General features: G+C 36.0%; 4 protein-coding genes across 8 annotated transcripts in view; all 4 read right to left on the reverse strand.

Annotated features, from left to right (window-relative positions):
* Positions 1–13,716, reverse strand: part of LOC111791702 (ubiquitin carboxyl-terminal hydrolase 12-like) — a 19,322-nt gene extending 5,606 nt beyond the window's left edge. The window contains exons 1-17 of the mRNA XM_023673162.1: positions 13,535–13,716; positions 13,202–13,265; positions 12,843–12,987; positions 12,582–12,739; positions 11,263–11,528; positions 10,972–11,190; positions 10,702–10,810; positions 10,501–10,616; positions 9,855–9,953; positions 5,539–5,648; positions 4,405–4,479; positions 3,216–3,294; positions 2,956–3,102; positions 2,784–2,864; positions 2,392–2,511; positions 524–646; positions 1–76 (exon numbers count right to left, since the gene is read on the reverse strand). The exon at positions 1–76 is cut by the window's left edge and continues 1 nt beyond it. Coding sequence (XP_023528930.1) covers positions 1–76; positions 524–646; positions 2,392–2,511; positions 2,784–2,864; positions 2,956–3,102; positions 3,216–3,294; positions 4,405–4,479; positions 5,539–5,648; positions 9,855–9,953; positions 10,501–10,616; positions 10,702–10,810; positions 10,972–11,190; positions 11,263–11,528; positions 12,582–12,739; positions 12,843–12,987; positions 13,202–13,265; positions 13,535–13,564 — 2,017 coding nt within the window. The 5' untranslated portion in view covers positions 13,565–13,716. The remainder of the gene's footprint in view (positions 77–523; positions 647–2,391; positions 2,512–2,783; positions 2,865–2,955; positions 3,103–3,215; positions 3,295–4,404; positions 4,480–5,538; positions 5,649–9,854; positions 9,954–10,500; positions 10,617–10,701; positions 10,811–10,971; positions 11,191–11,262; positions 11,529–12,581; positions 12,740–12,842; positions 12,988–13,201; positions 13,266–13,534) is intronic.
* Positions 13,717–14,999: 1,283 nt separating this feature from the next.
* Positions 15,000–17,545, reverse strand: LOC111790964. Of its 2 annotated transcripts, none has more exons than XM_023672109.1 (2): positions 17,028–17,545; positions 15,000–16,233 (listed from the first exon to the last, which is right to left on the reverse strand). In XM_023672109.1, the coding sequence occupies exons 1-2, from the start codon at positions 17,456–17,458 to the stop codon at positions 15,411–15,413; spliced, it is 1,254 nt and encodes a 417-aa protein (XP_023527877.1). In that variant the 5' UTR covers positions 17,459–17,545; the 3' UTR covers positions 15,000–15,410. The 2 variants fall into 2 exon arrangements, with proteins under 2 accessions (XP_023527877.1, XP_023527876.1); XM_023672108.1 differs by having other exon boundaries at positions 15,000–15,452; positions 16,247–17,541.
* Positions 17,546–17,908: 363 nt separating this feature from the next.
* On the reverse strand, positions 17,909–20,273 carry LOC111791756 (40S ribosomal protein S5-like). The gene is made up of 5 exons (XM_023673227.1): positions 20,168–20,273; positions 19,556–19,647; positions 18,994–19,265; positions 18,314–18,517; positions 17,909–18,236 (listed from the first exon to the last, which is right to left on the reverse strand). The coding sequence occupies exons 2-5, from the start codon at positions 19,643–19,645 to the stop codon at positions 18,182–18,184; spliced, it is 621 nt and encodes a 206-aa protein (XP_023528995.1). The 5' UTR covers positions 19,646–19,647; positions 20,168–20,273; the 3' UTR covers positions 17,909–18,181.
* Positions 20,274–20,937: 664 nt separating this feature from the next.
* Positions 20,938–26,205, reverse strand: LOC111790844 (protein downstream neighbor of Son-like). Of its 4 annotated transcripts, none has more exons than XM_023671939.1 (15): positions 26,084–26,205; positions 25,235–25,450; positions 24,869–24,942; positions 24,658–24,787; positions 24,497–24,570; positions 24,250–24,403; positions 23,970–24,172; positions 23,262–23,458; positions 23,093–23,188; positions 22,824–22,945; positions 22,256–22,357; positions 21,954–22,063; positions 21,709–21,796; positions 21,384–21,574; positions 20,938–21,304 (listed from the first exon to the last, which is right to left on the reverse strand). In XM_023671939.1, exons 2-15 carry the CDS (start codon positions 25,343–25,345, stop codon positions 21,124–21,126), a joined length of 1,833 nt encoding a protein of 610 aa, XP_023527707.1. In that variant the 5' UTR covers positions 25,346–25,450; positions 26,084–26,205; the 3' UTR covers positions 20,938–21,123. The 4 variants fall into 4 exon arrangements, with proteins under 4 accessions (XP_023527707.1, XP_023527704.1, XP_023527706.1 ...); XM_023671936.1 differs by having other exon boundaries at positions 23,093–23,191; XM_023671938.1 differs by having other exon boundaries at positions 23,093–23,191; positions 25,235–25,496.
* Positions 26,206–26,382: the final 177 nt, after the last annotated feature.

The following is a 26,382-nucleotide window of genomic DNA, read 5'->3' on the forward strand; positions in this document are numbered from 1 at the left end:
ATCCAAGCTCTACTTCCAAAAACAACTTAAGTTCTGCGTTATTAGCTTTGTTGGACGCTTCCCTCAACTGCCCAACCTGCAAAGGTGTATTTACCCATTAGCCTGAACAGAATGCATGTTAGACCACAACAATCAGCAAACCATAATGGCTAACTACAGCAAGAATTTCAGATAGATCCAAGAAAATATACAGGTATAAAAAAAATGTCCATCTATCCATAGAAAATAGCATAATAGTGACATGAAAAAGAGCATGTATAATCTATATGTTACCCATATAGTGAAAAAGAGCATGTATAATTTAAATATATTCAAACCATAATTTTGATATTATAACTACATTAAAAATCATAACAAGCAAAATAATAAGCCGGAATATAAGATGCTGAACAGCAATTACAAGATGGCGAAAACGACGATAATTTTTTGAGTGATATAAAAAAGACAAATGATGTGCTCATGACTACCAAATAGAATTCTGGGACTTTTGCAAAAAGAATACAAGAATAGAGGAAATTATTACAGATTGTGCTTCTTCTTGCGGAGTCAATGGCCGATTAGGACGATACGTGTGATTTTGTCGCTTTGCCCAAATCCAAAACCGCTGAAATTGCACTGGTATGCCATACTCCTTGGCAACCTCCTCCTGCACAGCACCACAAATCAAAATGGAGAAGGAAAAAATAATAATCATAACAACAACAAGAAACAAATAGGGGCTTGAGGCACAGGGACACCCTCTCCCAAAATTTGGCCAAGACTGTTGCTTGGTATTAATGTCATACTAAAGAGGTGATATATTATGCTGGAACTTTTGGTGCAAAATTGGAACTTTTCCTTTCTCTTACCTTGACATCCCATTAGGTGGAAATTGTAGAAAACTGTCCTTTTGGCGGATAAGAGAATTGACAAAGGGAGTAATATTGCTCTATCAAAGGGGGACACGACTCTTGGGAAGCAGTTTCCTGATCATTTTTTTTTTTTCCATCTTGTTGAAACAAGAACCTGACTTCTGGAATTCCTGATGTTATATGGTTAGGTGAAAGCAAGGACAGAGTAGTTTGGTCTTTGAAGGTGGGGGGTAATTTTTCCACCAAGTCTTTTTGAAGTCGTCAGATAGATCCGCCTAAAATTAAATCCCCTCTTTGATGCTGCCATTTGAACTAGCTCAAATGCCCCAAGAAAATGAAGGTTTTCTATGTCTATGGCTCATAGAGGATTAAATATACAGCAGATACTTCAAAGAAGGTGCAAAAATTGGGTTCTCTTGCCTTCAGCTTGTTGTCTTTTGCTCATGAATACATAGAATTTAGACCACTTGATTCTACATTGCCCCATCTGCTCTTATCAATATTTTTGTGTTGGTTGCTTGTACAAGAGGGTTGATAGATGGCTTTTTGAAAAATCTTCAGCGTGGAATATGCCCGAGAGGGCATCTGTTTAGTGGAATTGTGCAGTGGGGGTTTTGTTGTGGCACATTTGGTTTGAAAGAAATCAGAGGACCTTTGATGATAAGTCCTCTTCTTTTGGGTTCTTTTGGAGAAATGAAAAGCTACCAGCTTCTTGGGGGGTTATAGTCCTAGGAAATTATTTTGTAATGACAACCTTTCTACTGTGCTTATCAACTCGAAGGTGTTTTTCTAGTCTTTTGTGGGAGGGGGGCTCCCACTGGTCTGGGCCCATAAGTTGTATCTTCCATCTTTTTTCCTTAATAAATTTTGTTTCTTATTAAAAAAATTAAAAATTAATAATAAAAAAGACAAATATATTCAAAGAATAAAAACACCAAAAGGAGTAAGAGGAAACATAGAAAAAACACTAGGGTGAGATTAAAAAAACATCCCAATTAACACAATATCATTACGAGAGAAATTGATAAATAAACTTGAATAAAACACCTTTAGGAAACCTTGCACTTAGCTTAATCAAATCAATCTTCTCAACATCCTTCTTATCCTCAAAAATTCATAACAGTTAAAATAACGGTTAAAATGATTGATATAAGCATGAAAGACATGATTAATATCAAACAAAAAATCCTGATCTTCCAGCAAGCTATAGAAATAAAATAACGGTTAAAATGTACAAAGCATTCAAATTAATCAAAGAAGGGGTACAAAAATAAACAGACAAACTTGAAGTGAGAACACCAAACAAGGAAGCATTACAAGTAATAGACTTAAATAGTTTTAAGGCATGGAGTACCAAAGAAGTAAAAACAAGACCATCAACTGAATAGAAGAAGAATGAACGACAGACACACAAGTCTCTTTTCCTTTTCTCAAAAGAGAGCAGATTAAGGGAACATAAACATGGAACAATCAAGATGGAAGATAACTGCAGGCAACAGTGAGGTTTCCTCACTATGTCAATTTCCAAAAGTCTGCTCACCTTGAAAAGATTAAAAGGTATTTGTTTCTGAATACGAAAACTGCGAACTTTGTCATGATCAACAAGATCAAAATAGATATCCTTCCCTATTTGTTCTTGAAGGTCCACATCTCGTGCAACCTACCAGCATAAATCCATCGTCTCAGGCACAAATTGTTTACATACAACTATCAAAAAAGAAAATAGAAATTTGACATTCATATCTATGGGTGCTTATGCTAGATATGTTGATCTTAACAACCTATTAGGACATTAGATTCACATATCAGTGAACACAAAGTCTTGATCTCATGAATTGAAAAGTATCTTATTTTTCGGGTCAGCCTTGTTAATAGGCCCAACACCTGAAGGATATAAATTGCCAAACATGAAAAAGAATGAGAAGCTGCAACCTTGATAATAGCATAGAGATGGGCCTGCGCTTTATATCTTCTCTTGTCTTCCTTCTCCTCCTGCTCTTTCTTCAACCTTATCTGTATGGTGTTGAGTAAAGTCAGCCAGCTTCCACATATTTCCACACTTGATTAGAAGCCACGAAGAAATAATCTGAATAAATAAAACTACCCTAAGGTGTTCGGCTATGTCTTTTTCATCCACATTGCAAATTATCTTTTCCTTGTCACTTTCACGGATGTACACAAGCATATATGCATTAGAATATTTGGTGAACTTGAAGGGAGTATTGTTGAAGCCCGGGTTTGTCTGAGGCAACTGTCAAACATTGAAGTGAGTGCAGAATAAAACCAAGTTAATATACAAAGTGGACAAACAGGTAAAGAACTTATTAAGGGGAATTAGATCTTTCATTAAGCAAGTTTTATCACCTCTTCCTCACCACCATATTGCTCTTCTAATGCTCTCTTTGTATCTTCTTTTGTCACACGCTCGTCGTCAAATTTGTACCTAAAATAATGAAGCTTGAACCAAATTACTGACCGACAATAAAATAGTACTTGAGTTATGCATTATTGGCACGTTAAAAGCGTAGGTTGAGAGACTCCAGAAGGAATCACTCTCTGTAAATAATCATGGTGACGAAAATCCCCAAAATAACAACTCAGAAATTAAAGCTAAAATACTAATTTTAAGAAAAATATATTTGCAAGTATCCAAGGGTTAAAATACTAATTACAAACCAATAAAATGGCCCAAGGAAAATCTTAATCATCTTTTCTGGGGCTGTCAGTTTGCTCGCTTTCTTTGGAGCCGCTAGTTGAGATCGTTTGGGATTTGTTGGGAATGACACAGAGACAGCAAGGCTCAGATGGAGACGGTGCTCTCAAACTCTCCCAGTAAAGAGGAAGGTACAGTTATGTGGCGGGACAACTTTTTTGCTATTCTGTGGGGTATTTAGAGGGAGAGGAATAATAGAATTTTTAGAGAGGTTGAGAAATAGAGTGAGGATATTTGGGAGTTGGCTAGATTTAGCGCTTCCTTATGAGCGTCACCTACTAAACATTTTTTTAATTATGAGTTTAATATTGTTCTTCTGGATTGGAGTCCATTTCGGTAGCTGGTATTGAACCCCTTTACTTTTGGTCAGACTTGGTCTTTTTATATACCCTTATATTCTTCCATCCGCCTTAATAAAAGCGTGGGTTTTTATTTATTAAAAAAAAACTAACTAATTAATTAATGAAGCAAATGGACCCAAAACTATTTACTAAACTAAAAACATAATCCAATATATTATTATCCAACATCATTGTCGAATTCTCAAAGATGCCCAGGTACCTTCTACTCCTCAAACGAATTGTACAAATATATGGGTAAATAAAGCAAGAAGAGTAAGATCAATTCTCTCTAAAGTAGCGAAGAAATTTGTATGCAATGGTCAAATGGATCCTGAAATAGGATTTATTAGTGTAAGTTTAAACATCCGTTAAGAATTATAGTCCTTTTGTTAATTATGAATTGACAAACTTTCTTGTAATCCACATTCTTGTGACCGAATGTTTTTTACTTCTTTTTTCATTTCATTCAACAAGGTAAAATTAAAAAAATCATACATACCACTGATCAGATAAGGTTGGTCTGATAAAGGCATAATAATGCCCACCATGGACACCACCGCTATGTACCAGCACACTGCATCAGAAAATTAAAACAAGTTAGAGGTTGATTCTTCACATTTTAACAGTCAATGAAACTATATGTACAAAACTAAACATAACAGAAACGAAATATGGAATATATTTCCAAGTAGATCACATCCTTCCATTGAAGCCATTAAAAGAACATGGCAAATCATTGCTCCTCTAAGATGTAAATGCATGGGAAAAGGTTAAAGCTTAACATTGTGAGTTTAGCATTAGGATGCTCAACAAATAAAGGGGGTGGTCAAAAGGGACAAACATTTACAAAGGCATATTCTATTCTTATAGAAACAACCTTACTTTCTAAAGCTTTCAAGTAGAACCTAAGAAAGGTGAATATTTTAGTTTGGGTGATTTTGTTGGGTTAAATAACATGTCATTCTTGCTATTTAAATTCAAGCTGTTTATTTTGTGCCTAATGGATCTTCAGCTCGCTAGTTATTTTATTGCTCCTTGAGCAGAAATTTATAAGAGGCTTCGTTTGAAAGGGCTATGGATGTTCTTGGGTTATTGATTGAAAATGTTTTATCTTCTCTATTATCATGACCCAGAGAGGAAGACAAAAATCCCATGGATGAACGCTGTCAAGTCAATAGTGCAGGGTATTTGGGAGAAAATATTTGATCTTGTAAAACTAAATGCGGTTTTATGGTTTGCTCTGTTCAAAGAATTCTGCAACTACTCTTCATTTTATATTAATTCTTGTTGGGAAGTTTTCTTTAAGAATTTTGTTTTAGATTGCATTCGTCCCATCTTAGTACTTGTGTTTTTATTAAACAAGAAACGATATTTATTGCTAGACTTTTTATAAGAAACTTTTAATTGATAGATGAAAAAGAACCTAAGTAATTGTGTTATTTCACTTTGGGAGATTTAGTTTCACTGCTGCAAGGAGCTATTGTGTTCTAACTTTTCAAAATTTATTGAAAATTTGTGCCTCCTCGTAAAATTAAATTTCTAAATTTTTTTAAAAAACACATGAAATTTCAAGGAAACATGAGTTGGGAAATAAGAAAATTAATCTACAGAATAAGCAATAGCATGGTTATACCTATGAAGTGTGTAAAGGTTGCGAACACTCCTATCTGCTTCAGGCGATAGATACTTGCCATTCTCCCTATCAAGGTCTAGTTGAAGCGGAAACTCATACCGATCATTTATCTGCATGCCAAAATCACTTTAATATATTGTCTGTATAAAAACATCTGAAAAGAAAATTTGATCCAAGAGACCAATGTTGCAGCATATATAATTAAAAGATGAGTAAAGATAAGAAAAATAATTGAGTGTACATTGCAGATCCAATGAAAACACATGACAGTTAACCCAATTGCCTCGGTATTGTAATTCCACGCATAGGAATGAAACGGAGGTAGAAGAGGTCACCCCGATATCAGAGACACTCACACCAACAATGGCCATCCAAATCTTGGCACCATGGCTAAAAGAACACCACATGTGAATGGCTATTCCATCCAGGAAAAAGAAGTCCACCATGGCTAAGAAACAGAGTAAACTGACTAGAGAGATTGTTGGCCTCCTTTCAAACATCAATTCTGAGAAATCGAGTACGTCACAATTGGGTGGTCAATACCCCTTACGATTATTATCTCTTTAGATGCCTCAGGCACATCGGGGGATCTAAATCATGTGGAATGACCCAACTTTGATAATTTCAGAAGTCACTAAAGGCTTATATACCTTAACCACACATTACAAATTCTGATAATTACAGATTTTGGACTACAGGGATCTATGGTCATTGTAGATATCAAGAAAGATCTCTATTCTGGCAAAATTTACAGGACCTATCTAATCTATGTACAGAGAATTGGCTTTTGGCAGGTGACTTCAATCGATGGCACATGAAAAATTCAGTGGAAAAGTCACCACTTCAACAATTTTTTAAGAGAAGCTGAACTCATTGACCTTCCCCTCAATAATGGACTCTATACATGATCAAACAACATATCTCCACCCACCTTGACACTCATCGATAGATTTCTAGCCACAGAAGGCCTACTTGGAAAATTTAGGAACGTTAGTGTTCAAAGACTGAATAGACCTACATCTGACCATTATCCCATTCTACTTTCCATAGGTTGCTGTAAATGGGGCCTCTCGCCCTTCCGATTTGAGAACATGTGGCTGAACCATTTTGAATTTTGGCCAATGGTTGAATACTAGTGAAACAATACGCCCCTTCGTGGATGGTCGGGGCACGGTTTCATCAACATACTTAAAAGACTAAAAGAAGTCTGAAAGAAATGGAACAAGTAGGTTTTCCGTTGTATTTCCACAAACAAAATCAAGTGGAGGAAACTGACTCTATTACACTAGTTCAACACACGCATAAAAAGCTCTGAAAGCAGAACTTATTTCGTTGACAGCAAAGAAGAGCAATCTTGGAGACAAAAACATAAAAAATGATGGTTAGAGAAGGGTGACATAAACTCCAAATTTTTCCATCGTATCATGGCTACAGAAATGAAATAGTATCATCATGGAAATTCTATCCAAACAAGGTAGAAGTTTAGTAAACGAAGAAGAAATTGTATGAGAATTTGTGTCCCTTTACACGTCGTTGTCTGGAGTCCTACTTATCAACAGCAAGCTGCCTCCCTCGAGGTTGTTTTCACCGAAGAAAAGGTGGGGAAGGCGATTCAATATCTGAGCTTTAACAAGACTCCAATACCGGATGGTTTTACCTCATAATTTTTTCAGAAATACTGGAACCTTATGAGAGCTAATATCATGAGAGTATTCCAAGATTTTTTTCGAAACTAAGTTACCAATGGCAACCTGTTCTCAAAGAAACTGGATGTCCGCACTGTTGCAAACTTTCGTCCCATAAGTCTCACAATCAGACTATATAATATCATAGCAAGGGTATTATCACAACGTCTTAAAAAGGTTCTCCCCTTCACAATTACTGGGCAACAAACAACTTTTTAAGAGGGGCGACATTCTCAATGCCCCCTCATGGCAAACAAACTCATAGATGAGTGGACTTTCCTCGAAAAACATTCTTGTGGCAAAGGCTTTGGCTCAAAATGGCGAAGGTGGATAAAAGGAAGCATCTCATCCACAAACTTCTCCATCATCATCAATGGAAGACCCCGCAAGGGAAGATTTATGCCACACGGAATCTCCAATAAGGAGATCCACTATCCCCTTTTCTTTTCATCATGGTAAGGGACTACCTCAGTCACCTACTGACGAGCATAATACGAAGGGCAAATAAAAGGTTATCATATTTGTAAAGAAGGCTTAAGCATTAACCACCTTCAGTTCGCAGACGATACAAACGTCTCCTTTCTGACTTGGCAGATGCCTCTTCCATAAAAAACATGATCGAAACGATAAAAACCATTGAAAGATTCTTGGGACAAAATATCAATCTCTAAAAAACAGAGATCATGGGCATCAATATTAGCACAAAGATTATTGAAGAATTTGCTAGCATATATGGTTGTAAAAAGGAAGAAATGACAAATATGTACCTAGGACTACCAGTCCTATAAAAGGAAACCAGAGGACTATTATTGAAAAAATAGAAATAAGGCAGTCAACATGGTCATCCTGTTATACTTCAAAAGATAGAAGACTCACCCTAATCCAAGGCACATTATCTAACTTCCCCACTCTACATGTCTCTATTTGAAATGCCACAAAAAGTGGCCGCAGATATAGAAATATTATTCAGAAACTACTTGCGAAAATATTATAAACCTCCCAACATAAAAGGGAGGCCTCAGTCTTTTCTTGATAAGAAGAACAAAGCTCTCCTCACAAAATGGATATGGAGATATAATCACGAAGAAAAAGTCTCGTGGAGAAATCTTATAAAGGCCAAATATACTCATACATCAAACAAGATAAGAAGAACAAAGCTCTCCTCACAAAATGGATATGGAGATATAATCACGAAGAAAAAGTCTCGTGGAGAAATCTTATAAAGGCCAAATATACTCATACATCAAACAAGATAAGAAGAACAAAGCTCTCCTCACAAAATGGATATGGAGATATAATCACGAAGAAAAAGTCTCGTGGAGAAATCTTATAAAGGCCAAATATACTCATACATCAAACAAGATAAGAAGAACAAAGCTCTCCTCACAAAATGGATATGGAGATATAATCACGAAGAAAAAGTCTCGTGGAGAAATCTTATAAAGGCCAAATATACTCATACATCAAACAAAAATCAACCCCACAAAAGGTCCTTGGAAGTACATAAAGAAACATCAAACCTCATCACCAATCAAACTTGCCACAGGGTGGGTGATGGAGAAAGCTAGCCCTTTAGTACCCACTTTTGTATAGGCTCTCTCCTAGCAAAAAAGTCACGGTCAAAGAAACGTGGAATGTTGTCAACAAATTCTTGGACCTAAAGCTTGGTAGGAATTTAAAGGATAACGAACTAACAAAATGGGCCGAATTAAGCCTTGACCTTGCCCCTATGGTATTGTCAAACGAAGGGGCAAAGGAAAGGCTTCCTTTGGTTCAAGAAGGTTGTTAGAACAAAGATCACAAATATTGTCCTGAACTTCCCAAAGGATAATATATCAGTCATCGTGAAGAACTTTCTTCTTAATGATGATGGCCTTGTCCTATTCAATCCTTTCAAGTTCATTGTGGAGGGCAGGGTTATAAAACGGCCATTGAGTGTGTATTGGGGGAAAAGAGGAACCAAAGGTATCATTAATGGGTTAGCAGATAGGAGCGGGAAGGGGAGGCCCATTCTCATGCTTCACTTTTGAACATTGTCAAGCCCTGAACCTTTTTGTTTATCGAGCTAGACCCTGGATCCTTGTTGAAATTTTAACCAATTTTTAAGTTAACACTCCTAACCTGTGCTAATAGGGCATCTCCACCTCCAGAACTTGGGAATTCTAATAAAGAGAAAAGAGGTGAAACCAAATCCCAACAAACTATAAAAGATGAAGCTTTAAAAAATTTATCAATGCAAACTCTCAAGCATAGTGCAAGTACTTCAAATGCTCAATGATTTCCAAGTTGCCTCCAACATAGCTTTGTGGAAGGCAAAATCAGCGAAGAGTGAGAGAAGAAAACACATTTCTCCTGCAACTTATAGGAGCTCCCGAAAATACACTCCAATTAGCAAGGACAAAAGCCAAAAGTAGTTTCAGAATTGTATAAAAAAAATGGGAGCCCAAACAATCAACGTTGAAGTTACTGACAATCAAATTTCAAAGACATCCTCAATTTCTCTATACTGTGAAAATTCTGAAGATATCTAAATATACGATAATTATTAAATGTTATTAAGTCCTGCAACAAATAATGACGTCCTAGATTAGTGAATGCAAAACCACGCTGTGGTATATTTCCATTACTAACCTTCACCATTGTATCCCGCATAAAATCGTATTCAAACCTCTTCAGCTGGAGTTGGAGGACTGGAGGGAAGTCAATAAACAAGACACCCTTCTTAGCATCCTGAAACAAACATTAATTTAGGCAGAAAATCAAATTAAAAGATTTACTTGCTACAGCTAGCTCAGGAAGTTGAACTATCTTACATTTCTAGAATTCTAGATTCAAGAATGATTTCAGTTCCTTTGAAACATTTTAGGTAGTCGATCTTCTCAACACAAAAATATTAGTTATAAGAAGTAAGTGGAAACAGACAATAAAATCTGAACAATTTTACCCGGAAAGCAACTGAGCCCCATTTAACCTACTATCGTAGGTTGCCAATTGTTCAGTATTAAAAGTTAAAAACTTCTGAAAAAAAAAACACACATAAATGAAGAAAATAGCTATGCTTTCATCAGAAACAGCTAGAAACAACACCAGACATAAGAAAGAGAATTGCATCAGATGCTACTTATCCAGACACAAAGCCCCAAAATTTGATTTGTCCTTAAATGGCCACAATATACAAAGAATACACCTTGGAATGACATTGCCCTTAAACAACCACAAAATAAACATAAATGCACACAGATAGGAAGCCTTGAATCAAATCATCAACAGTACAAACCTGCAATCCATGCTCTTCTGCATGATACTTGTTATCACCCTCAAGACGTTCAACTTCCACATACTTATCAAAAGATGCATAGACATCATTACAACCTTTCACATCAAGCTGTAGATCTGCCAATCCACCCAAAGAAAAATCAAGCTAAAAGATCTTAAATCAATTCAAAATTTCGAAGAGTGGCTTTTAAACCAGAAGTACCATAAAATGATTCCTTTCTCGTAGATTTGTAGTCAACATTAATGCATTCTATGTAATTCATGTGATGCCCCTCAAATAACTGTTGTATTGTCCCCTCCACAACAGTTCCCTAGACCAAAACCAAAAGAAAGATTGTAAAAGAAAAGATAAATATAATAACATGTACACAAGTTATGTCAATAGACATTGGGCCAAGTCAATGCATATATGATTCACTGTATGTATTTTTATAAGAATTCATCAAACAAATCCAAATATCCTGTATTATACCTTCATTTTATCTTCAAGCTTTTCACACAAAACCCTATTGAGTTCTTGCACATCGTGTTGCATAAAAGAATCATAAGTATCCCATCCAAAGGACTTAGTAAGCTCTTTAGTTGCACCACTGCTGACATTAAATTGAAGTTTATAGAACAGACTTTGAAGAGCCAAAGGGATGCTTCCTGAAGGCATGTCATTCTCAGTTGTCGGCATATGGTAAACAGCCTGGATAAAAAGAATCAGGAATTAAGAAATCCTCCATAAGAGAAATATAGGAGCTATGAAACTTTTTCCTACCTTTCTAAAATAAGGTATATGGTAAAGTGTCTGAAGAAGAGAATTCATGTAACAAGTTGCCCCTTGGTTCTTAAGACCCACAAATCCAGTTTCTTTCTTTGAATCATAGGACCAGTAATCAAGAACCTTACGAACTAGAACCTCAGCTTCAACAACACACGTGTCATTTACAAGGTACCCTCGACTAGGATCATAAAGATCACTAAGAGGCATGAATGATGTAAAACCCCAATCACTTTCTCTAGCATTGAATTGGTGTTTTGTGTCTGCATAATTAAACATGAAGAGGTAAAATATATAGTTGCTTAAATCCCAAACAGTTAAGTTTTCATAAACATAAGAGCAATATTCTAAATAGGATAACAGGTCTCTTGTCAGTTTACAAACCCATGCTAAATTAATAATGGAAATCAATTGATAGTTTTAAAAAAAATTGGTAAGAAACCAAACTTCAATGTAAAAGTTGAAAGAATATAAGGGCATACCAAAGACATGTCCCACCAAAAGGACACCAAAACTAATAACAAAAAAGGACTCCGATAAGCTTCTAATTTCAAAAAGTCCAGGCGACTGTAGTAAAAGAAATTATGAAATAAAGGTGATCCAGTGTCGACTGATCACTCTAAGGAGGCTACTACCTTCCATCACAATTTCCCTAAATTTATTTTGAAGCCCTTTCCAAAACTTATATGACTTATTTGGACGAGGAAAGTGTTTCTTTTTTATTTTCATAATGAAAAGCCTTTATTGATCGTGAGATTGATAAGTTTGATTCACTTCTGTCTATTATCCGAATTGTCCACCTATTTCCATGTACAGCAGCCTTATGTGTTGACCACAGAGTACAGATCCTTCTGCCCTCATCGCTAATAAGTTTTTAAACCTTCATTTGACTTCTTCTCCTTCTCCATCTTTGGTGTAGCGTTTTTCCTCTAAAACTATGATTTGAAAGATTTTTCCCATCTCTAATATCTTTGAAAGACATGTCGGACATTTACTATCATTTTTATATTTTTATCTTTAAATAAATGTAGAAGTATACAACTTATTTGTGCATGAATCGATTAAAATATTGGGGGGGAAACATATGAAAGCTTATTGGCCATGCTTCACAAAATAGGGGAAAGGGAGAGAAATTCTGAACTCAATATATTTTTGTAGTGCTAGTTTTCATCTAATGCTCAACATATCAATCTACAAGTGATCAAAATATTTACCTCGCGACTACAAGTACCAGAAAAGAAAGAACCCCATTCTTCTACATGTTAAAATGAATGGTGAAAAATAAATAAATTCTCAGATAATGGGAAAGTACTTACCCTTTCGTATTGAATACTTTTTATGGACATGATTAACCACAGCCAAGCTGAACTGTGCATATCTACTCCACCCGTAAGGCAACGTGGTAGAGTCGGCAACATCCAAATACATTGACAAGTGGTCAACATTGTTTCCTTTTGGAAAAAGTAATATTCGCCTGATGAAACCAACCAACCAACTCAAATCAACAAAATCAACAACTAGCTATAACAACTCAAAGGAGCAAATTGCAGTTTTGCAAATGAGATAATAGAATGTACCATTTATATCCTCCAACAGAAAACGAGTCAGAATAATACTTTTTCATGGTTAACCTAGAGAAGTTCTCAATTCTCCATGTGAATTTTATAGGTGGGGGATCCTCCACTTGCTGGTTCTCCATGGTGCCAGGAGGCTCCACTTGAGCTGTCGAAAACATTCACATAAATGCAGAATAACAAATCAACGCCTCGATACAAAATGGGATCATCACACGATAAAACTGAAGTCAAGCCACACAAAAAAACTAAAACAACCAATCTTCCAGTGAATTGTAAACCCATTAACTTCAAAACCATGGCCAACTAAAAAAGATAATAGAATCCAAATAGTATACTAGTCAAGCAGGCTGAATATAAACCTTCCATTGGCTGAGGACCCTCCACTACATCCGAATGCGGCACAAGCATCTCCTCGTCTTCTTGCTGCAGAACAAAACAAGAAAATCAGATCTTCCAAACGACGAAACTCGACCCCACGAAGATTGAATCGAAACCCTAGAGATATATCAATCAAAAAACCGAGTTATTGAATTCTCAACTCAATTTGACGTCCAAACCAAAATCAAAACCCTAAAGATCAAAATTCAAAGAACAAGAAATGACACCAAAAGAAATAACCAAAGGACGACGAGTACGAAACAAACCAAAAAAGAAAATCAAGAACAGAAACTAAAAAGGAGTAGCCAAATTACATCAAGAGGTGGAGGAGTCATCATAGTCATTGATGGAGAGAAAATGGCAGTCCGATCGACGAATCACAGAACAAGCAAAACACGTAGAAACTTAAAACAGTACGCGGAAAACGAAGAGGAAAAAAAAAAAATAAAGCCTGCAACACTCGGTGGAGAGAGAGAGAGAGAGAGAGAGAGCTGGTTCAGAAGAAAAAAAATTACAAAAATTACAAAAATTACAAAAATTAAAAAAAAAAAAAAAAAAAAAACAAAAAAAACAAAATAGCCCGTAATTTTACTTTGCGAGGGAGGGACGTGGCTGGTCAATATAGAAAAATAGGAGGGTAAAATGGGAATTCAGATGGCGGCGTCACGAAGTTCCACTGCACATTCTGTATACAGTATTATAAGAGATCACCATTGAGAAATTGACACGTAATGAGAAGGTTTTCCAACTCGTGACGTGGTATCTTTTGAAAGTCACGTGCGTTGCACGTGATATGACTCTCTAAAATCAAAATTGTTTTCCTCTTATTTTTTCTTTTTCTTTTTCCCTTTATTTTGTGTTCAATTATTTTTGTGATTCTTTGAATTTCCCATTTGAAAGCATTTTAATTTTGAAAATAATGATAAAGTAGTAAAGTCAATGGCAGTCATCTGTGTTGGAATGACCTGATAAAAAAAAAATTGGTTTTTAAATAAAATTAATTTTAAAGTGAGTGGTAAAGGTGCTTGCATAATTTTAGATGACCGAAACTGTTTTTAAATAAATACAAAACATATTAAAATAAATAAATTAATTTAAAATATATCTTTGGATAGAATGGGTTTTTTTAGTACTTTTTATTTATTAATATCTCTAAAAAAACACTTCTTCTTTAATAGTAAAAAATCGTTCAATAAACTAATGAAATATTAAAATTTCCAAAAAAAAATTGATTTATCTTAAAAAATGTATTTTTCCCATTACTATAGACACCCACTAAATATCTTTTCCTGAAAAGCTATTTTTTCTAATCTTCGGCTAGCCAATCATAGAGCAATTAATATATGTCACTTTGGTTAGTCACGGGAATTTTTATCCATATACTATTTTAAAAAAAAAATAAATAAATTGTAAAATTGCTTGGACTAAAAGAACTTTGGATGCACACCCACACTTTGTATGTCTCGTCAAAGAAACCCGGGCACGTCCTTTATATGTCTCTAGTAGAGATGAAAAGTTTAGATCGAAAGCAAAAGTCTCGAAATCTTTTGCAAATTGAGATAATCTAATAAAATTGACACAATTATGTCAACTAATTTAAATTTTGAAGGACAAAAATGGTGAAGTCAAAACTTCACTCTAGAATGCAAACTCAATAATTCATTTATATGATTTGAATCTGTCTTTTCCGACAATGGTAACTTAAGTTTTATCGAGCCATTAGCACATAGATATATAACACGAACCAAAACAGTAAATAAAAGGGAAGAAAGCGAAGTCTATTCCACTCATTCCCAATCAAATTATAGCAACGAAGCAGCAAGTTTGGCTTAATGCCATAGTGCATGACAGTGGCCAAAAGAAGTTTGGATTAATGCCATATCTCTGTTTTAGAAGCAGAGCAACAAACAGCTCATAACACTGATAAATATCTCCAATCTTCTGGAATAACAGTTTGATTCAAAAAGACTAACAGTAAATAATTGATTTCCTGAAAACAAAAAACAGCAACAAAAGACTAACAGATTGAAGAACATCATCTAAGCGACTGATCTAATGCTATAATTCTTCTCCATAACTATGATCACAGTAAGCAGAATAAACAACTTATGCTATTCATTATTTCATTTTTATGTAAAAGATTGAGAAGAACAACTATCTTACCTCTTTGAAGCATTATCATCATCATCATCATACTCTTACAGGCTTTTGTAGAACAGCAGACAGATAAACCTCAGATTTGCCTGACTCGGATTTCTCCCCAATGACCCACTTCAGTTTTTTTAATCCAAACCGCTCAATCAAGCGTGTTAAAGCTTTTTTCTTCTCATCATTGGCACAATAGAAGTTATCCAACCAAAGCAATCCGCCCGCCCTTAAGATCCGATCGATGTCGAACATTAGGAACTCCAATTTTTCAGGCTTTCCACCAATGTCCAATGCACTTGAGGCATGAACCAAATCAAACACATTGTCGTAGAAAGGGAATCTGTGATCTAAACTCAAAAAGAGAGGAAACAATCCTCTTGCAGCAATGAATTCACTGAATGGGGCATCAATATTCAGTGTAGAGGTTATGACAGTGACATTTTTCTCGGCCATTCTAGCAGCAAAAGTCCCAGACCCTCCACCAATATCAAAGCCTATCCTGATTCCTCCACTAGTTAAAGCTAAAACGTCATCAATGGAAAAATCATTCTTCCCTCTGGCCTTCACAAATCTCTGATTCTCAAATCCATTAACCAAATCAAAGCAACCGACACAATCTCTGCCTAATTTCTTACTATTCAGACAATTGAAATTTTTACATCCAAGTCCACTCCACATAACAATCTTATCACTTACAGGTTTCCATAGAGAGGAAGGGAAAGGTTGTAAACCTACCTTTGGCACAGATTTGGCCAAACATCTCCGCCTCGGCAAGGGCTCACATCCACGAAGAATCAGCTTCTGAGCAAGGCTCCAATCGTCGGGACAAGGTCCAGAGACCTTGTAATTCATATACTGCGACAAANAGACAGATAAACCTCAGATTTGCCTGACTCGGATTTCTCCCCAATGACCCACTTCAGTTTTTTTAATCCAAACCGCTCAATCAAGCGTGTTAAAGCTTTTTTCTTCTCATCATTGGCACAATAGAAGTTATCCAACCAAAGCAATCCGCCCGCCCTTAAGATCCGATCGATGTCGAACATTAGGAACTCCAATTTTTCAGGCTTTCCACCAATGTCCAATGCACTTGAGGCATGAACCAAATCAAACACATTGTCGTAGAAAGGGAATCTGTGATCTAAACTCAAAAAGAGAGGAAACAATCCTCTTGCAGCAATGAATTCACTGAATGGGGCATCAATATTCAGTGTAGAGGTTATGACAGTGACATTTTTCTCGGCCATTCTAGCAGCAAAAGTCCCAGACCCTCCACCAATATCAAAGCCTATCCTGATTCCTCCACTAGTTAAAGCTAAAACGTCATCAATGGAAAAATCATTCTTCCCTCTGGCCTTCACAAATCTCTGATTCTCAAATCCATTAACCAAATCAAAGCAACCGACACAATCTCTGCCTAATTTCTTACTATTCAGACAATTGAAATTTTTACATCCAAGTCCACTCCACATAACAATCTTATCACTTACAGGTTTCCATAGAGAGGAAGGGAAAGGTTGTAAACCTACCTTTGGCACAGATTTGGCCAAACATCTCCGCCTCGGCAAGGGCTCACATCCACGAAGAATCAGCTTCTGAGCAAGGCTCCAATCGTCGGGACAAGGTCCAGAGACCTTGTAATTCATATACTGCGACAAAAGGTCCATCGATTTCTCACACGAATGCCCCACAGATGCGACCATTTCAGTGATTCCACTTTTCGAATCCTTGCCAAGAGGAAGCGGATGGCGCTGGAGGAAGAGTTTGAGCTCGTCTGCGACATTGGATCTGGAGAGATCGATGCTCTGATATCCGAGAATTTCCTTTTCCATCTGAGCCAGCTTTTTCTGAGAAACTTCGATCTCTCTGAGAATAAGAGATACCTGCTCGGATATGACAGAAAAGTTCTTGTGTGCGCGATTAAGCGAATGAACTTCGCGATCTTTGGGAGAGTAAGTGAAGGCGTATAATGCGAAAAGATTCGTGGTGATTACAGAAATGAGCATGAGAATGTTCAGCGCTGAAGAACAAATGGATGCCCTTTTGAATCTGGCGGTTCCATCTCCAATTTTCAGAGAAACGGAACCCATTGAAGCTCACCTTTCAGCTCCGCCACTGCTGCCGCGGAACTGGAAGTGAGCGAGATTCGTAGAGTTGAAGGCAACAGGGAGGGTAGATTTGTAATTAAAATAAAAGAAAAGGGCATTTTTTAACCCTTTTTTAATTTGATTTAAAAACTGGGGTTTCATTTAATGACTTAGTAAAAAATGGCTGTCAACTAGTTTGCCACTATTACATACTAGTTTGATAACGAGTCTACATTTGAGCTACGACTTATGTCAATAAATATTGACAATTTCCATTTTAATCCAAATATAAATTTCGTTCCATTTTTAAGGTATTTTTTATTTTTTTGTTCTTTTAATGCATGGAAATTAATTTTTCATATCCTCGCTAAGATTTTTAACTTTAGAGACCATAATAGAATGAGATATAAATTAAAACGGGTTAAAATAAACTAAACCAAATAACGAGGAGGCTCAACTAATAAGGAGTTTTAATGTAATAATTTTGAAAAGCAACCATAAATAAACATTAAAGTATTACAAATATCCATATGACAAAGATTCTCACCAAATATAAAGACTTCTCATTAAGGCTTAATCAAGTATATGATGAATTCTCGCTGGCTAAGATAAGGCAAACAAAACATTGAGGACAACAATGTCCATAGAAACTTTGAACTAGATGATGAACCGAAAATGAAGCTTTTGATGAATCCTTTGAGCTCTCTCTCCTTTGTCGAACTACGCTTAACGATTGGCCTTTGCAACTCTCTCAATCTCATCCTTTTTCTTGATGGCGTAACTGCAAAAACAGAATAACACAATGAAATATGGTGCAAGGATGGATGAAAAATTAGTAAGAGGAGATATGATGTTTACCTGTTTGATGAGCCCTTTGCTGCGTTGATGAGTTCATCAGCCAAACATTCAGCAATAGTCTTGATGTTTCTGAAAGCAGCCTCACGGGCACCAGTTGTAATAAGGTATATTGCTTGATTTACACGTCGCAGAGGGGATATATCCACAGCTTGACGCCTAACAACACCAGCTGAACCAATTCGGGTAGCATCTTCACGGGGTCCACTGCCAAATCCCATGTCAAAAAATATGTTAAGAGGAAACTGAAAACTCAAAAATTGCAGAATTACCATGATCTTTGTTCCGGACATTGATTCAAGATGCAATATTTAAATCACGAATTTCGTCCAATAAAGTCGTGCACTAAAAGTTAGAACCAAACACAGTTACCAATTTTCATGTGAAAATATTCGTCAACATTGTAACAAGGACAATTTGTGAGGTTTGACTAAATTGTAGGATCCTATTGAAAGTTTTAGAACATAAGGACTAAAAGTTAGAACTAAACCCAAATCATAGATACCAAAGTGCAACCAAGTCTAAACCATAGAGACTAAATTGAATCTTTAACACCATAAAGACTAAATTAAAACCTTGTCTAAACCATAGATACCAAATCTGTAATTGGACCTAAAAGTTACGATGGTATAACATAACTTAAACACAACATGAATGGAATTCCGTGGATCCAATATGCATACCTGTTAACAACAGCATCAACAATAACTTGAATTGGATTCAAATCAGTTAGCAGATGAATAATCTCCATCGCATGCTTAATAATCCTCACAGCCATTAGTTTCTTTCCATTGTTTCTGCCATGCATCATAAGCGAATTTGTAAGTCTCTCCACAATTGGGCATTGAGCTTTCCTGAAACGCTTCATGGAATATCGACCTGCAGTGTGTGGAACATAGGTCGCATGCTTGGCTGGTGCAACTCCAATGTAATCCCCCAGAGACATGTCATTAACCTGTATAATCACAACCGTTCAATCATATCAGTGGAACTCGATGGCATTGAGATTTCACCTAACAACCCAATTCAAACAGGAAACAAAAAGAACCCAACAACCATACGAACAGATCGCAGTTTTCAACTCCTCCGCATCATAAGGATAAGCAAAAAGTTGTGAAATCATTATGAGTGAGAGGTGAATCCATCAATAGCTTCTTCCATTATAGCAAAATTTAAAGTTAACCTAAAATTGCTTCCCACAAACATCAGTCTAAAAAACGGGGCATTAGGGAAAAAAAATAAAACCTGGACATCATCAAAGGTCCAGCGATTGAAAAGCTTCACGTCGTATTGAGGCTGGATTAGTTCCTGAGTCACTTCGACCGCTTCAGCCATTTCTGCGGAAGACAAAATAGCAAGTCAGATTTACATGGATGAAGAAGACTAAAGAGGTCATCAATGTTCCGATAAATCCTAAAGAACAAAAAGAGAAGAATGCAGCTCTCAAAAAAAAGCAGCCGAACAAATTACTCCCAAAACCTTGTGTAAACGGCCAAACTTCAATACCGAGAAGAAAAACTTAGAAATACCAAATGAAGAGGGAACAAACAACTCATGTCAAATAGAACGAGTAAATAGTGTGCACGAATCCTTAAACCCTAGCAACATTTTCCAATCAGAAGCAGAAAACCCTCCAACAAACACTAACAATAACACAACCACTAAACCAAATAAAGATTTAAAAAATAATCGGACACAGATCAAAGAACAACCAGCAAAAAATTCCAATTCAGAACTGAACTGCAACAGGCAGTGCAGAAAAGAAACTACAATAAATTTTCAACATCGATCGACAACATTAACGGTTGAGATAAGGACATAAAGAAGAAGATTGAAAGTATGGAAGAAGAAACTTACTTGGAACGGCGACGAGCAAAATGGAAAGCAGGAGGTGAAGGCTCGGTTCGGCGGCTAGGGTGAAACGAGGGAAAATTATACGGAAGACGGGCTTTTAAGAGGGTTTTCAATTATGCAAATAAAATAAAATAAATTAGAATTTTGGTCGATAATACCCCTGACAAAGTGGTTTACTGTGTAGAGTTATGATAGAGTTCTCATTTCCACATTTTTACCCTTTTCAGGCCTAACTTTATGATCTATTTTTTAAAAAAATAATAATAATAATTCCAAGTAAAAGCCTATTTTGATCTATTTTTTCTTAACTTACAAGGAGCCATTATTTTTGTTTAAATTTAAAAGTTCTACAAATTTGTATGATAGTTGAGTTTATACATTTTTAATATTGATGTCTGAAGATATTAGTAGGTGAATTAACACGAATAAGTACCATGCCTTTTACCTTATATTTATTTAATTTAAGTTGAGGTCCAAATTTAGAGGCAAAAATTAATTTTTGCCCTAAGATATTTCTTTCATTCCAATGCAATACTCAAACTGTTGCAGATTATTGGGAGTCCTACCTTGGTTAATTTAAGAAATGATTATGGGTTTATAAGTGAAGAATACTATCTCCATTGGGAAGCCCAAAGCAAAGCCATGAAAACTTATGCTCTCAAAGTGAACAATATCATACCATTATAGAGAGTCGTGATTTCTAACCCAAACACGGATAAATATTAAGATTTTAAGAAAACCCCAAGAAGAAATGAGTGGGAAGAACACTAAAGCAGTTTCAAAGGATAATATTTAGAATGAACTAAATTTGAGTTATGTTGGTGAAACAACATCCACAAAACATATATGGGTCAATCAATGCTACTCAAATTCTGATTATACAGAAGAATATACAACATAAATAACAAAGTTAAATGAGCAAAACGGGACTATCATCTAAATCTAATCTACTGTCATAATCATGCAGGAGAAAGAGAGGCTGTGAAGGAGTCGTCCTTGTACTTCAAACCTTTTAAGAAACCTGCACACAAGGACGGCGAAGCAATGGCTTCTGGAATTCCAAAGGTATGGTTGTTAGATTGGAGGAGAGGTTCACCAAGAGCAACATTCAAACCAATTGAGATAGGGTCTGTCGTGAAGCTGAAATCATCCAAAATTAACCCAACATCAGGAAGAACCAGAATATGAATGACTTCAAGATACTTCAGGAAGAACATACCTAGCCTCGAAGCTTCTTCCTTTGGAACCCATGACTGCACATACACTGGAAATTACCCATGGTGGAATATATTCATCGGTAATTTCAAGGCTATAGGACACACCAACAGATGAAGAATCGCCATCCTTTGATGTGGATCCTTTGGATACTGCAGCAATACCGTTTGCACTTCTCAACTCCTTGAATTTGACCTTACAAAACAAAGCATTCATCTTTTTACCACACCAAACACAGAAAGTACAAGCAGCCACAGCAAACCCAATTCACAGTAAATAAAAATTAACTCCAAAGCTGATAACACTGATCGCAAATTAACTCCATGCACCTGCGGTGAAGAAAGTGCAGCATTCCGAAAGGGAACAGGTGATAGCAACACGGGAACATCCATGCCAGCCAATGAGGTCAAGAAAGATCTGGACAATAACCAGATATATCAGCCAATTCACACTAAATAAAAATCCTATAATATGACTATGGCTTGATCCTAGAGATCAGACGTATAGTGTTTAGTCCTATTAAAATAACCAAAAGTTAACAGGAAGGCAAGTTGCCACAAACACATTCATTTACCTGTAATTTAACAGGATATCATATAACCCATGCACATCTTTGTTTTCGCAGAAAAACAGCAAAGATTGAGAGCTCCTATCTACATCAGAAAATGAACGAACTCGTCGTGTCTGAAAAAGGTTGATATTTTCAGTAGCAAACTCAACCAAGTAAGCCAAGGCTATAAAAATTGATTCACAAAGGAGGGAGATTACAAGCAGTGTGAGCTTGCTCATCCCATATCTAACTTAATCATGAGCTTATATGGTTTGATATGAATAGACAGGCAAGGGCCAAGAGAGGAAAACACAACAGATATAAACCTGTCCCAAATTGAACTTCTCTATCTCTGAAAGTTCAACCAAATCTTCAGCATCGACATGCTCGACTTTAGAACGACAAAGAGGCATAGAGAAACAAACACCCTGATCCAAATTTCAGACAATGGGAAAATGAGACTTTACATAAAGTTCAATTTATGAAAATAAACATAGAGCAGGCATTAGTATTATTTTAGATAGTTCCCATTAGCATTATTTTATTTTGTTGGCCAAAGGCAACTACAAGAGACTATTCTTAGGAAATAGTGCATAAATAACTTACCTGAGTTGGCAATTTAAAACAAAACTTAGAAAAAAATAAAAAAGAACTTTATCTACAAGTGGATTTATATGCACCTTCATTGACACCAAATTATTTGAGTTTTAATTTCAATAATAACTATTATAAAAGGATCAACCTGCAAAATAGGATTTCTGCCCAAACAACAAATAGCGAAGGTGCAAATTCCATCAAGGAAAAAAAATCACCGTTGTTTAAAATCCAAATAAAATAAAACCAGCTTCTATCTTAGCCGCATGCCTAAATTGGAAGGGAAAGGGTTAATCTTACATTCTCACTCAAAATAGACCTCAAACCTCTTGTTGACTGGGAAAGATATGCATTGCACATGCTTTTGTTGCCCCCTGAGGCATCTCCACTTGTAAACATAACCACAAATTGTGATGTACAAACTGAAAATTTCAAAACCAATCAATCAAATCAGGTATGACTCAATAATGACATTTATCTGGGCAAAGAGAAACTGTATTTAAGACAAAAATAAATAAATCTAAAACCATGTTGAAGAAAACTTAACCAACATTACTGAAGGTAGTTACCATAAAAAACTCTACAAATATTATTCCGAAGCATGTAATAAAGGCTTTGAAATGAGTCCTCCCATGCTTGTAGTCGTCTGCTAAGGAACTCAGCTTCTACTGCATCGAAGGAGAACCAATGAGTATTTACAAACACAGATCAGAATCTTATGTTTTAAATAACCCCAACCTGCTGCTGATGAATTCAAAACTGAAACAAGAGAAGATGGCAAGGTAGATTGAGGATAAACCCATGAATGGAGAACCAAAGAGCCAGAGGCTTGAGAAGCAGGTGGCAGTCCCCCACTACAGTTCCTAATTTGATCAAGTGAACCAATTTGTATTGAGAACTGAGGCATAGAAGCAAACATGATTGTCTTGTGGATCCTACATTTTGGGACAGATGAGAAGGTCAGTCATTAATAAATAATTTTTATTTCTGTTTTGGAACTTTTAAAAAAAAAAAATTGTTAGCATAACTGCACATAATTTGAGAAGATGGTCCAATTCATGTCAGATTAATGCTACCTACAACTGAACATAATTTCATAATAAAATCTGAATATAAAATATAAATCAACCCCCAGCATAATGGAACTCACCAACACACGCCTAGTTCAAATGAGGATAGCTTAAAATTATTTCTTTAGGGACTTTTTTCTTTAAAAAAAAACTCGGGAAAGAAAACAATATTTGTCAAACAATTCTGGAGAAAATCGATCACAAGAACTTAATGTTAAAGCAAAATCAAATTGCAGGGGATATTCAAATGTTTCAAAGAAACCTCTGCATCTTCTCAAAATAATTGATCAAATTAACCAGCTAACACTGTGCAACACATTCATTTAATGAAACCTTCAAGCCAAGAAAGGACACCCTAATATACTGAAACACTCACCAATTTAGCGAGTAGGGGGACACCACTCGCATGCTAGTTTTTAAAGTAAGATCAAGTGGAGCCTTTTGACCTAGTATGCAGCTATCAGCGCATAAATCACTTGAGTAAGTAGATGAAGCATGGCCGGATCTCTTGGAAGAGTCTGATGGTAAACTAGAAATTGCAGTGGTTTCACAAGCAACAAGTCCTTTTAATGCTTTACCCTATAAAATTGCAAAGAGAACTTTAAAAGATATTTGATATGAAATAAAACGAATTAAACATTGCTTCAGACTTCTACCATATCAATGCTTGTCAAGCCAGTTGATTTGTCACCACCAGATGAGAGCTGAGTGACACTTCGAAATATACTTTGGCTACTGTTCTCAATTGTTTGTGAAGATTTATCAGTCTTATCATGGGCAACATCAGCAGGACCAACAGAATTCCCCTTACTGCAATAAAACAGAAAATGTAACCAACTGCTACAGAAGAAACAATTAGAAAGCACTAAAATAAGCAGAAAGATATAAAAACAAAGTTCTTACCATTGACTTGTAGTCAAATTTGAAAGCATAGACATATTCAAGAAACTGCTAGCTTGCTCCATCATATTGTTTTCCTAAATGTTATACAGCAAGTGATATAAAAGTAAATACAATTACTTCAATACATTCTGCAACAAAATCTTTAAAAGAAGTGCACTAACCTTGGCATTATCTTTTCCGGATAAGATCCTAAGCCTAGATTTTTTTACTGGAAATACCTCATCCATGCGTGTATCGATGTATTTTGGATTTCTGAGTAACCCGGGCTTCTTGAACCCATTGACCAAAGCACTGTTGAAACATATAAAAATAAGAAAGCTCTCCGGGAATCAATAATTGCAAGCTATACAAATAAAGACGAGTAAGCCTCACTTGTTAGAAGCAAAAACAGTGGAAGGAGATTCATCCGAAGGATCCAAATTGTTTGATCGCTTCAACTGCTCTCCCTGCAAAAGTTTGAGCAGAACACACACCAGATTCAGAAATGTTGGTTTAACCTCTTGATGTGAGCTTAACTTGAAAGGCATTACAAAAGTTTCATCCCATTTGAAACTCTGGTTTACTTAATGAGTTAATGTATCATTTTCTACCTCTTCAGCCACCTAGAAACTCTGGTTTTACTTTGATTGAAATTTGATAATAATCTTAATATGACAGATAACAATACACCTTATTGAGATATAAAAATTACACATCTCCCGAAACAACAATATACTGCTTTATTATACAAAAACTTACCCTTAGTTCTGATGGGGTTTTTCTTCTATTTGATTTCCCAGTCTTTGGAGCCCCTCCAGCAATATCATGAGAAGCGGAAGGTAAAGAACTTGGAGCAACTACTTGCGTCATAGTTAATGGTTTAGTATTAGACCACGGCTTCACCAGTGAGAATGAGTAGTAGCTTACTACAGCCAGTCACATCATCGTGTCACCGGAAGATGGCAGCCGTAAAACCTATGCTTAAAGAAAATATCCCCTCTTTTAAATACAATCCAAGATACTGCATTTCATGAAGAAAATGAAACAAATATAACATTTCGTTGCAAAACACTTCCACGGTAAGCAATAACAAACAAAATTGTAAGATGACATTATAGACTGGGAACAGAAGATTAAAATATTAAGGAAACAAATACTTGAAGAATTAAAATATTTGGTACATATTAAAAAGCGAAGGATTGCCCATCTTTAACTAGTCTTAGGTCGAAAAATATACTAAAAAATATCAAGATTTGAGGTTTCTCTTTAAACTGGTACCCTAAATTTTCAAAACTGAAAGATAAATTTCGGGATCCGCCCCTGCCAGTAACCACAGTTTATGCAAGGGATGAAATGAAAAAAATCGGAGGATCGAGGAAGAAGATGAGGAAAAGCATTTGGATTTCTCTTTTCTTAATCAGCGTTGAAGATATTAACCACTTGAGCGCACATTCTGTAATCATACAAGATCGAAAGCTCTACAGGTATCAAAATAAATAACAATGTCAAATTCGAACAGAAACTGTATTGAGTAATTCAACGGAGAATACCGATGGAAAGATCATCCAAAGTAGGGGAGAGTATGTTAAGAGATCCCACTGATCATACCTTGAAATCCAAGCTCGAGGTGGGAGACAGAAATAGATAAAGTGCGAGGGAGAAGAAGAACAAGACTGATGCGGGGAATAGAGAGAGAGGGAGAGAGAGCGCGCAATAATCCGCGCTTTGGGTTTTTTCGTTTCTTTCAAAAAATTTGTTTCGGAAGGCGGTTAACATTGGTTCGAATTTCACGACTGGGTCCTGAACCAGGAACCGAACCAACGTTTTCGGTTCGATCAATTGGACCGACATCATCCAGTTTCCCACTAACCGGGTAGTTCGCATTTCTTTTTTTTCTTTTTTCTTTT

This window comes from Cucurbita pepo, chromosome LG03 (genome assembly GCF_002806865.2).
Source record: "Cucurbita pepo subsp. pepo cultivar mu-cu-16 chromosome LG03, ASM280686v2, whole genome shotgun sequence".
In the NCBI taxonomy this organism is placed as follows: Eukaryota; Viridiplantae; Streptophyta; class Magnoliopsida; order Cucurbitales; family Cucurbitaceae; genus Cucurbita; species Cucurbita pepo.